This window comes from Ornithorhynchus anatinus, chromosome X1, assembly GCF_004115215.2.
Source record: "Ornithorhynchus anatinus isolate Pmale09 chromosome X1, mOrnAna1.pri.v4, whole genome shotgun sequence".
Taxonomy (NCBI): Eukaryota; Metazoa; Chordata; class Mammalia; order Monotremata; family Ornithorhynchidae; genus Ornithorhynchus; species Ornithorhynchus anatinus.
In genome coordinates, this window is record NC_041749.1 from 110,247,177 (window position 1) to 110,258,809 (window position 11,633).

General features: G+C 59.8%; 1 protein-coding gene across 2 annotated transcripts; it reads right to left on the reverse strand.

Moving 5' to 3' along the window:
• Positions 1 to 3,076: 3,076 nt before the first annotated feature.
• Positions 3,077 to 10,372, reverse strand: LRRC8E (leucine rich repeat containing 8 VRAC subunit E). 2 transcript variants are annotated; one of them, XM_039910381.1, is made up of 5 exons: positions 10,290 to 10,372; positions 9,736 to 9,793; positions 7,483 to 8,320; positions 7,131 to 7,273; positions 3,077 to 6,150 (listed from the first exon to the last, which is right to left on the reverse strand). In XM_039910381.1, exons 4-5 carry the CDS (start codon positions 7,266 to 7,268, stop codon positions 3,919 to 3,921), a joined length of 2,370 nt encoding a protein of 789 aa, XP_039766315.1. In that variant the 5' UTR covers positions 7,269 to 7,273; positions 7,483 to 8,320; positions 9,736 to 9,793; positions 10,290 to 10,372; the 3' UTR covers positions 3,077 to 3,918. The 2 variants fall into 2 exon arrangements, with proteins under 2 accessions (XP_039766315.1, XP_028905591.1); XM_029049758.1 differs by lacking the exon at positions 7,483 to 8,320.
• Between the last annotated feature and the right edge of the window lie 1,261 nt (positions 10,373 to 11,633).

Below are 11,633 nucleotides of genomic sequence, written 5' to 3' on the forward strand. Positions count from 1 at the left end.
CCAGGCCCAGGCTCTTTCCACTAGGCCACATTGCTTCCCCATTTCTAAGAAGTAGAAAAGGTCAAAATGAAGGAGGAGCAAGGAGCAACAGCAGCAATCAATCAATAATAATAAAAACTTGTGGTATTTTAAACACTATGTGATAAACACTGTGCTAAGCACTGCGGTAGAAACAGTATTATCAGATCAGACACAGTCCCTATCCCGCATGAGGCTCACAGTCTAAGGTTGGGGGTGGGATGGGGAGGAAACAGATATTTAATCTTCATTTTACAGATGAGGAAACTGAGTATTGACCTTGGGCAAGTCACTTAACTTCTCTGTGTCTCATTTTCTCACCTGTAAAATGGGGATTAAGACTATGAGTTCCATGAGGGACCGAGACCTGGGTTCCAATCCTGGCTCTGTCACTTGTCTGCTGTGTGACCTTGGGCAAGTCACTTAACTTCTCTGTCCCTCAGTTTCCTCATCTGTAAAATGGGGATTAAAACTGTGATTTCATGTGGGATCATTTATATCTATCCCAGCACTTAGTACAGTACCTGGCACAAAGTAAGCACTTAATAAATACCATTATTATTATTATTACTGCTAATAATAATAAGTAACTGGGTGACGTTGAAGTGTTGTAACGATAATAATAATGATAACGCTGGTATTCGTGAAGCGCTTACTATGTGCCAAGCACTGAAGTAGGTGCTGGGGTCGATACAAGACAGTGAAGTCAGACACAGTCCCTGTCCCACACGGGGCTCACAGCCTAAGCAGGAGGAAGAGGAGGTATCGAGGAAACTGAGACCCAGAGAAGTGAAGTGATTTGCCCAAAGTCATCCAACAGGCAAGTGGCAGAGCTGGAAATAAGGGCCCCAGTCCTCTGACTTCCAGGTCCAGGCTCTCTCCACTGGGCTACGGTGCTTCTTGGGAGCAGCGGTTGAAGGGATATCGGGTGGTGGAGGGGAGAAGTTAATCAGGGATGGCCTCCTGGTGGAGGAGATGTGATCTCAGGAGGGCTTGGAAGATGGGAAAAGTGGTGGTCTGCCAGATGTGAAGGGAGAGGGAGTTCTAAGGAAGAAGGAGGGAGGGAGGGTGTGAGCAAGGGGTTGGTGGTGAGATGAGATTGAGATACAGTGAGGAGATGGGTGTTTGAGGAGCAAAGTAGGTGGGCTGGGTTGTAGTGAGAGAGAGAGAAACGAGGAGGAGTAGAAGGGACAGAGCTGCTGGAGTGTCATGTATTTCTGAGACAGAATAACTCCTAGCCATTGGGGCCTTCTAGTCTAAAGACCTGGAAAACCCGGAGGGAAGGAAGGAAAGAGGAGGGGATGAGGGGGTGAGGAAGGGGAGGAAAACCTGGAGAGGGAGAGAGGAAGGAAAGGAAACAAAATAGTAAGGGAAGAGAAAGATTAGTTTATGCCCAACCTTTCCCCACTGATTTGTTGAATGTGGCCTGGTGAGGAGTAGCGTGGCCTAGTGGGAAGGGCCCGGGCCTGGGGGTCAGAGGACCTGGGGTTCTCATCCCAGCTCCATCACTTGCCTGCTGGGTGACCTCGGGCCAGTCACTTCACTTCTCTGGCCCTCTGTTTCCTCACCTGTCAAATAGGGATTCGTTACCTTTTCTCCCTCTCGCTTAGATTGCGAGCCCCATGCAGGACAGGGACTGTGTCTGACCTGATGATCTTGCACCTACCCCAGCTCTTAGTAGTGTGCTAGGCAAAGAGCAAGCGTTTAATAAAGACCATTATTATCATGGTCAGTCAGTTGTATTTATTGAGTGCTTACTGCGTGCAGAGCACTGTGCTAAGCACTTGGAAGAGTTCAATATAACAAACAGACACATTCCCTGGCCACAGCGAGCTTACAGTCTGGAGGGGAAGACAGACATTAATATAAATAAATTACAGATATGTACCCAAGTGCTGTGGGGCTGGGAGAGGGAATGAATAAAGGGAGCAAGTCAGGGCGATGCAGAAGGGAGTGGGAGAAGAGGAAAGGAGGGTTTAATCAGGGAAGGCCTCTTGGAGGAGATGTGCCTTCAATAAGGCTTTGAAGGAGGGGAGAGTAATTATCTGTTGAATATGAAGAGGGAGGGTGTCCAGGCCAGAGGCAGGATGTGGGCGAGAGGTCAGTGGTGAGATAGACGAGATTGAGGTGCAGTGAGAAGGTTAGCATTAGAGGAGCAAAGTGTGAGGGCGCGGTTGTAGTAGGAGAGTAACGAGGTGAGGTAGGAGGGGGCAAAGTGATTAAGTGCTTAAAGCCAATGGTGAGGCGTTTCTGTTTGATGTGGAGGTAGGTGGGCAACCACTGGAGTTTCTTGAGGAGTGGGGAAATATGGCCTGCAGGTCACCCAGCAGGCAAGTGACAGAGCTGGGATGAGAACCCCAGGTCCTCTGATCCCCAGGCCCAGGCTCTTCCCACTAGGCCACGCTACTCCTCACCAGGCCACACTCAACAATAGAAAAATGATCCGGTCAGCAGAGTGAAGTATGGACTGGAATGGTGAGAGACAGGAGGCAGGGAGGTTAGCAGGAAGGCTGATATAGAAATCAAGATGGGAGAGGATAAGTGATTGAATTAACGTGGTAGCAGTTTGGATGGAGAGGAAAGGGTGGATTTTAGCAATGTTGTGAAGGTCAAACTGACAGGATTTAATGATGGATTGAATATGTGGGGTTGAATGAGAGAGAGGAGTCAAGGAAAACACCAAGGATACGGGCTTGTGAAGGAAGGATGGTGGTGCTGTCTACAGTGATGGGAAAGTCAGGAAAAGGACAGGGTTTGAGTGGGAAGATAATACTCCTCTCTTTCCAGACCTCTTTCTCCCCCTCCTCATCTCAGCCCCACATAGCCCATCCTTCTGCTCTCTGAGCCATCCACCCCCAGCGCCATTCCCTCCCCGAGGTCCTTCCGATGGAAAGAGGTTCTTCTGTGGCGGCCTGTAGTTTCAAGGAGCTGGAGGGCAGGAGCGGGGGAAAGTGGATCCAAGGGAGTAACCGGGGGATAGCAGGGTATATGTACGTGTTGGTGGGGGAGTAGCGGGAGGCAGCAAGGAGGGTAGGAGGGTCCGGACTAGATGCCAGCCTGATTTGAATAATAATAATTATATTTATTAAGCGGACAGACATATAAAAGACACAGACATGATCTCTGCTCTGGGGAAGCCATGGCTTTGGATTTGGAAACCCCAAATCCCCAAACTCCAGAAATGAGGGTAGCAAACAACTGCTGAATCAAGGGTGGGCAAGCATCCCCCGTCCCCGCCACTGCCATGGCCGTGGGGCATGGTCTCAAGTCCCCATCTCGCTCCCTTGTGGGGGGAATCCCAGGCAGCCAGGGGGGCCCAGCAGAGTCTTGGAAGCACAGTCTGGGAGCACAGCTCTGGGAGCACAGTTCTGAGAGCACAGCTCTGGGAGGCCAGTGTGTGACCTACTCCCAGGGATTAAAGGCACTACACGCAGGCAGTCTTGGTGGGGCGAGGGGGGCAGGGGCTGGGGGGGAGGAACTCGGGGCCGGGGACCCTGCTGCCAGTTGAGGGAACCGGCCCAGATGCTGGTCTCTCCCTTAGGCACGCCTGGTGTCCCCAGATTCCCAGCACAACTCATCCCCTCCGGGAGCCCAGCGTGAATCCCACAGACACCGGATCCCTGGAGAGACCAGTCTCCGGGATTTCCCCCAGGCTCCTCCGGGTGAGGGTGTCTGCCAGGGTGGGGGGGACACTTGTCCCTTTCGAGGGGGTGGAGGCAAATCCCCAGGGTGGGGAATCCATCTGGGATGGGGCAGGGAGTGGGGTGGCAGGGTGTGGGGGAGAGGGAGGGGAGGCGGGGGCCCTTTGCCAGAGGTGGAGCAAAGGGGCCTCCTCTGCCTCCCCCAGCTCCCTTGGTGTATGTGTTGTGTTGGGGAGGGGGGGCGGGGCGGGGCAGGAGCTCACTCCTCTTCCATCTTCTCCCGGACATCAGCGGGCAGACCCTCGTAGAGTGCGTCCTCCACCAACAGCCCCGCCTTGCGGAGCCCCGCGCAGTCCCCCAGCTCCCCGGGCAAGCTCTCCAGGCGGTTTCCCTTGAGGTCCAGGCGGGTCAGAGCCCGCAGCAAGGCCACGCGGGGTGAGAGCTGGGAGAGTCGGTTGTGGGCGAGCAGCAGGGTGCGCAGCTTGCGGCAGAAGAAGAGCTCATCCGGCAGGGCCTCCAGGGCATTGTAAGAGGCGGCCAGGTGCTGGAGGTGCTGCAGGAGGCCGATGCCCGGGGGCAGGGCCCTGAGGCCATTGTGGGAGAGGTCCAGGAGGCGCAGGTTGGTGCAGAGACCCAGTTGTGGGGGGAGGGTCTCTAGTTTGTTGTGGCTGAGGTACAGCTGCTCCAGCCCCTTGAGCTTGCGCACATGCTCGGGGACATAGGCGATCTGGTTGTGCCACAGCTTGAGGGTGACCAACTTGCGGCAGTGCTGGAAGCTGAGGATCTCCTCGATGGAGCGCAGCTGATTGTCGCGGAGGTCCAGCTCCTGCAGGGCGGCCAGGCTGAAGACGGCGTGGGGGATCCGCTCCAGGCCACAGGCCACCAGCTCCAGCTCCCGCAGGCCGGCCAGCTTCTTCAGGCCGTTCAGGGCCAGCAGGCGGGCCCCGTCGTTGTGCAGGCTGAGTCGCTGGAGGTGGCCCGCCACGTCGGCCACGCTGGGGGGCACCTTGCCCGCGTTGCTCCGGAGCGACAGGCTCTTGAGCAGCTTCAGCTCCTTCAGGCTCTCCAGGGCGGCGGCCCGGGCCAGCTCCGGGGGGAAGAGGCCCTCCAGGTGCAGCTCCTCCAAGCTGCGCAGGCCGAAGATCCAGGGGGGCACCTCACGCAGCTCGGCGCACTGGACCCGGGCCACCTTGAGCCGGTCGCGCAGGAAGACCAGGGAGGAGAAGGGCAGCTTGGCGGGTGAGTGCAGCAGGCTGAGCTCCTCCAGGCGGGCCAGCTGCGAGAGGGTCGGCGGGAAGGTCACCTCGCCGATGGCCTCCAGCTTCAGGGCCTCCAGCTCGCTCAGCTCGAAGACCGGGTCGGGCAGGCCGGGCAGCATGCACAGGGCCAGCTCCAGCCGGCCTTGCCCGTTGCGCTGCAGCTTCTGCCTCAGCTTCTCCGCCGTCCACTCGTGGTTCAGGTTGAGCTGCTTGAGGCGGCTCTCGCTCACCTCCGAGAGAAAGACAGCGAAGCGCTTGGAGTAGAGCGAGTCATACTGGTCGATGAGGTGCAGCATGAAGGCGAAGTCGTTCTTCACGTCGGGGATGTCCCCCATGCCCGTCTCCTCCCGCACGGAGCGAAACGAGTACTCCTTCAGGGGTCGGTGGAAGAGCCAATAGAGTGTGTAGAGGCAGGTCAGCCCATAGACCCCCACGAAGGAGATGTAGCAGAAGGCCAGCTTGGAGAACAGGTGGGCCTTGGTGTGGTTGCAGCAGAAGCTGGCGTAGCCCGTCACCTCGGCCGTCTCCACCCAGCAGGGCACCAGGAAGCGGATCTTCTCCACATAGATGACGTTGTAGACCAGGATGGCTAGGAATTTGCCCACCTTGAGGACCGTCTGGCGGATGTACATGCTGTACAGGATGTCCCCCTCCTCCACGTGCACCCGGAACTTCTTCACCTTCTCAAACAGGGCCTTGGCCTGCTCCCCCTCCTTCTTGTCCAGCAGGCTGACGGCAGGGGGCTCCGTCACCACCTTCTCCGGCTCCGCCGCCGGGGTCTTCTCCGCTGCCCCTGCCTTGCCCGGGCCCGCGGGGCCGCCGCCCGCCGCCGCCCGCCCAGGGGGGCCCTTCTGGTTCTCGCCCGAGACCTCCGACAGGGCCCGGGTGGTCCAAGGCGAGTCGAAACACTTACCCAGGATGGAGATGAAGTGCTCGATCTTGGAGCTGGTGCCTGGGAACTTGAACCAGAAACTGGTGCAGACCATGAAGATCAGGGTGTGGATGACCACCAGGTAGGGGAAGTACTTGGCGTACCAGTGGAGGGCTGTCTCATAGCACAGCTGGTTGATGAAGCTGTACTGTTGCAGGTCCAGGTTGTTCTTCAGCCCGCTCAGCTCCTGGACCTCTCTGTTCCCCACTGGGAGCGCCCGGGGCGGCTCGCTGCAAGGTGTCTCGGAGGCGTTCTCTCTGGGCACGTGGCTGGGCAGGCAGATGATCTTGTCCTGGGTCACCTGGGCGGCCGAGGGAAGAGGAGGAGTTGGAGGAGGAGCTGAAGGAGCTGGAGGAGCTGCCGCCTTGACCCCACCCTCTCTCTCCCCACCCACTCTGGCTCCTAGCCCCGCCCCATCTCCTTCCGCCTCCAGACCGCCGCCCCCACCCCAGTCCTTCGACACGCTCCGAAAAAACCTCCTCCGAGAAGGCTTCCGGATTCATCCTTCCCTACTGGTCACACCAATGGTGGCACTTCCCCTCCGCCCTCTCCCTCCATCCTTCATCCATCCCTCCATCCCTCCCTCCGTCCCACCCTTCCCGTGTCTCTCCCTGTATCCCTCCATCCCTCCATCTCTCCGTCCATACCTCCTCCCATCCCCCTGTCCCCCCGACCCTCCCTCCGTTCTCTCTCTCTGTCCCTCCATCCCTCTGTCCCTCCCCTGCTTGGTCCCGCTATCCCATCCCCGCTTGGTCCCTCCATCTGCTTCCATTTCCTCCTGTTCATCTACAGCTTCAAATTCCTGTTATTTGGGCTCTGGGGCTTCTCTTTTTGGTCCTATGCCCTGGCCTCTTGGGCGCTACACCTCTCGGGTGGCTGCCTTTTCCTGCCTTCCCCAGTTGACTGTGTACTCCTTTGAAGGCGGGTACCACAACCTTGTCCCCAAGCACCCTGTCCAACGCTCCTCACACATTAGACGCTCAACAAACACTGTCGATCGAATGACTCTGCAGGGCCCAGTAGCCGGGCTCCGGGTTCAGACCATAGGCTGACTGATGGGGCTCTGTCTGGCTCATCCTCATCCAACCTCTTGTCCCTTACCCCCCTTCCAGGCCTCCCTCCCATCATAACCCCAGGCTCCCCCGGGCCTTTCCCCCGGTCCCTACGGAGTCTCCGAGACTCTCCTTTCGTCCCGTCCCCCTGCTCCTCCTGCCCCCTGCCTGCTCTTCTCACCTCCCTTTGAATTCTCCCTGCTCTCCCCCGCCCCAGTCCTCTGCCCACCTGAAGGGTGCAGCCAAAGACTCCGATCATGAGCATGGCCACGGTGATGTACTCGGCCAACACATCCCACCAGGGCTTCAGCACCTTGAAGGCGGGTTGCTGCTCTGTGAACTGCTTGAACTCGGCCACCGGGATCATCCTTCCTGCAGGGAGGAAGCAGAGGGGGTGGGTGGGTAGGCATTCAGCCAGGAAGAGAGGACCCCGGGGTCAGACGACACCCGCCCCTCCGCCCAACTCTGCTCCCATTTCAGAACCCAGGTTTCCTGTTCTCTGGTTCCCCCCGCTCCCCGGTCCTCACCCACCCTACCCCTCCCAGAGCCCAAGCCTCCTTGCTCCCAGCCTACTGCCTCACCTCAGGCCCTGGGCATCTAGGGCACACTGCTCCAGGCTCTCCAGCGGTGGTTAAAGGGACTGGACTGTGGGCAGCCCCCCGCCCCCCCGGGGGCACTCCCCATGCCACCTCCAACCAGAAAAGCCAGCTCCGCCTGGGCCTTGGCTCAAGTTCCCAGGGCCTCGGGGCAGGGAGCAGTGTACTAAGGCAGAGGCCCAGTGAGGCAGGCCCAGCGAAGCAGGTCCAGGGGAACACCAGAGACCGAAGGGCAGGACACCTGGTTCTGGGAGGAAGAGTGCTGGGACCCAGCGGCAGCGAGGGCGGGGAAGGGGGGAGGGCTGGATGGGCAGGATGCCTGGGTTCGGAGAGAGGCCGGTTGGGGGGGGGCACGCCAAGTCGTGGGGCGTGGGCAGCGGGGAAGCCAGGAAGCCGGGAACCCTGCTTCTGGGAGGCAGAGGAGGCTGGGAGGTTCTGAGATGGGCGAGGGCCGGGTGCACGCACGGGAGGGAGGATGGCTCCTCCCGGTCGCTGCTCCACAGAGGCAAGGTTCTCATTATCCCATTTGGGGCTGAAACGGGCCGGCTGGGGCGGAAGTCAGCGGGGGCCCGACCTCACCCTACCATGGCATTTGGGTTGGCCCGTCGCCTGCCGGGATCATTATCCCCAGACAGTCTGAGACGTCCCTCCCCGGCGGGTCGGGAAGCTCCGAGCACCGTCCCTACTCCCCGTTTCCTGCTCAGGGTCCAAGGAGAGGTGGAATCCCGGGGAGCCGGGAGGCGGGGGACAGAAGAGGGACTGGGGACTTGGAGCCAAAGGGGCCGGCGGAGAGGTGGACCAGGCGTCCCGCTCATCCTCAGACCTAGGGCAGAACCCAGGCCCCAGTTAGGAGGGTGGCCGGCCTCCTGCTGGCTGGCCGCCTCCTCCACCCCCCGCCCCCCCACTCCCCTCCCCATCCCCCTTTTCCCCTCCCCCCACATTGGCCAGCGGTTCGCCCTTTGGGAAGGACTAGGCTCGCTCCGACCCTCGATTTCTCCACCGACTAGGAGCCCCATCCTCTCAGACCCAGACATTCTCTTCCCGCCTCTGCAGCCTGCCCTCTCCCTAGGGCCCGGGCCATTCGGTCTCCAGTCCTCAGCTCTCCCTGTCCTCCCTCCAGCCTCTCTGTTCTCCCTCCTTCTCCCTCCCTACCTGCCCCCGGCCTTGTCGGGGGGAGGGAGAAGTAGGGCAGAGGGCCGGGAGCTGAGTGGCAGGGTGCCCGGGTTGGAGTCTGGGCTTCCCCAGGATGGAGTCTGGGCTTCCCCGGCCTACCGCCCGTTCCCCTGGATGCAGGCCGAGGAAACTCCCAGCTCCCTCGTCCCAAATCCCAGTCGATCCCACTGACACTTGTGCTCCCCTGCCCAGGCCCCTCCAGGGGAACAGTGAGCATGCAGAGCCCGGGGAGTTGTGGGCCAGCCCTAACAGTTCTAGGCCAGGGCCCCAGACGTGCCCTCGTTTGAAGCCTTCACGTGCCACACACTCGAAGCATATGTAACTGGAGCTTAATACACCTGTCTCGGGTGCACACACCTACTTAATCCGCAAGTGTACCCAAAGCCCGCATCCGTGTCGGCAGAGCCTACATGGAAACCACACACACACACATACACACAGCCACGGGGTTCCTCATACATGCAAGCACAGTCACTCATGGATAGAAAGAAACACACATACAGAGGAACCACACACCTATAGTCAAACACTCGCAGACATATCTCCCCTTCTCTCCCCACTCCTCCCCCGCATCAAAAGGCAGACTTACACTGGATAATAATGAGAATAATGGTGTCTTGTTAAGTGCTTCCTATACGCCAAGCACTGTACCAAGTGCTGGGGTAGATACAGGATAATCAGGTCCCACATGGGGGTCATAGGAGGGACTACAGGTATCGAATCCCCATTTTGCCGAGACATTCATCCACAAACCCAAGAGCATGGGACCTCCCCAACCCCCACCCCATACATATGACCAAAGAAACATACACGCCCAGACTTAGGGACAGACCCGGACAGTCAGTGAGTGACTCACGCTCAGACAAAAAACACCTCCCCTTTCCACTCCCTCCGCCAGTAGACCCACCCTGCACATGCTCCCAACACATGCAAATGTGTAGTCACAGAGAGGTGCACCCAAGGTGCATCCCATCAGCCCCACCCCACAGCTCTGGAGGTGTCCGGGAGGACCAGACACAGATTCTCAGCTCCTTCTCCCTTCTCCCCCACTTTCCCGCTACTTACCGATTTGGGTTTGCTGCCTCCTCCCTCGAAGCAATCAGCTCTCTGCCTCGGAGATTTGCTTAATAAGAAAAGCAGATAAGGTCCTGGGATGTGTCTGGGTCTCTGGGCTTTGAGACTCTTTTGTGCTTACTTCTATTACGAAGTCCAACATCCCGAACCCCCGTCCCCACCCCTCCTTCCCTAGAGACTCCCAGGCGAGACATCATGGTCCCTCGAGATGGGGTCTCCGGGTGACAGGGATGGGAGGGGGTGACGGCATCTTGGAGTGATGGGATCCTGGGGCGCTGCCATCGAGATGTTGGAGTTGGTCTTGCTCTTCGAGCCCCACTAGCCGGTCGGCACAGACCGTCCACCTCCGCCCCCGCTCCCCGAGGGGCAGGTTCCCCCCCACCCAACACACACACACACACACACTTACCCTGGATAGGACCCACACTGATAACCCCATCCTCCCCCATCCCCCTTCCTCCACTTCCAGACGGATCCCGGCCCGATCCCTGCTCCGCACAGGGCAGATCCCGGCCGAGCCCCGGACGGATTCTGCTCTCACTCACCGCTGCCAGACACAAGCCGCCTCGTCTCCCCGAGCCCGGGGGCCGCGCTGTCCCCGTCTCCCCCCCGTCTCCCCCGGACGTCCCGAGCGGAGGGGCCGGGCCCGGGCGGGTGAGTCAGGTCGGGCGGGGCCCGCGAGAGCCGGAGAGCCGGCCCGGCCCGCCCCCGCCCCCGGCCCGCCTCCCAGAGCCCCCCTCACCCCGGCTAACCCACCGTCCCGCGCCCGGGGGCCGGAGGGGACAGAGGGGGCCGCCCTGCCGCTGCTGGAAGGGCAGGCTGAACTTCGCGGGAAGGGAGAGGGAGCGGGACGGAACCCAGGAGTCCTGCTCGGCGCTCTCCCGGAGGCCGGAGCCTCCTGGGCCCTGGAGGGGGGGCCCGGGCCGGGAGGCAGGACGCCTGGGTCCAGTCCAGGCTCCGATGGGGAGGTGGGGGGCGGGCCGGTCCGCCTCGAGACGGCGGGAACAGCCGTCTGCGGGCCCGGCCCTGTCATTTGGGGTCAGCCGCGTGGGCAGCGCCTCCCGCAGACGGAGAGGGCCGGGGGTTGGGGGCCGCGGGTCGAGGCGAAGCCAGGGAGGGCTCTGGCGAGAAGCAGGCGCCGGGGCTAGCCCTTTCCTCCAGTATCCTCTCTCTTCCGCGCCGTCTCGGGCTCCCTGGGTTCCACGTCGGAGGGAGAGGACACTCTCTTTCCCAGTCGGGGCCCCCTAAGCGCCCACCCCTCTGACCGCCCCCCTGGCAACCCAGACCACTCTCCTCTCAGTCCCCGGGGTCCTCTCCTGGTGAAGATAATAATAATGTTGGTATTTGTTAAGCGCTTACTATGTGCAGAGCACTGTTCTAAGCGCTGGGGTAGATACGGGGTAATCAGATTGTCCCACGTGGGGCTCACAGTCTTAATCCCCATTTTACAGATGAGGTAACTGAGGCACAGGGAAGTTAAGTGACTTGCCCACATGTGCAGAGCACTGTGCCAAACTGTACATTCCAAGCGCTCAGTACAGTGCTCTGCACATAGTAAGCGCTCGATAAATACTACTGAATGAATGAATGAATGTACTGAGCGCTTGGAATGGACAATACGGCCACAGATAGAGACCATCCCTGCCCGAGGATGGGCTCACAGTCGCCTGGAGCGCCTGATTCTGGGCTCAACTCTCGGGAAGAGTTGAGGGGCTGAGGGTCGGGGTTCCCCATCCAGGCCAGAAAACACGAACAGAGCCACGGATAAGGGGACTAGCCAAGGTTTCTGGGGCGGGTCCTGAAGCAGGGTCACTCCCTTTTAGGATTCTAGTGTTCTGGTTCCGACCTTCTTCCCAGCCTCTCCTCCAGTTCCGGAGTCCAGATATCCT

Bases quoted from the DNA above. Each gene is read 5' to 3' on its own strand.
- LRRC8E (XM_029049758.1), bottom strand. From the start codon at position 7,268: ATGATCCCGGTGGCCGAGTTCAAGCAGTTCACAGAGCAGCAACCCGCC. The intron at 6,151-7,130 runs GTGGGCAGAGGA...TCGGCCGCCCAG, and splicing joins TCTTTGGCTGCACCCTTCAG to GTGACCCAGGACAAGATCAT.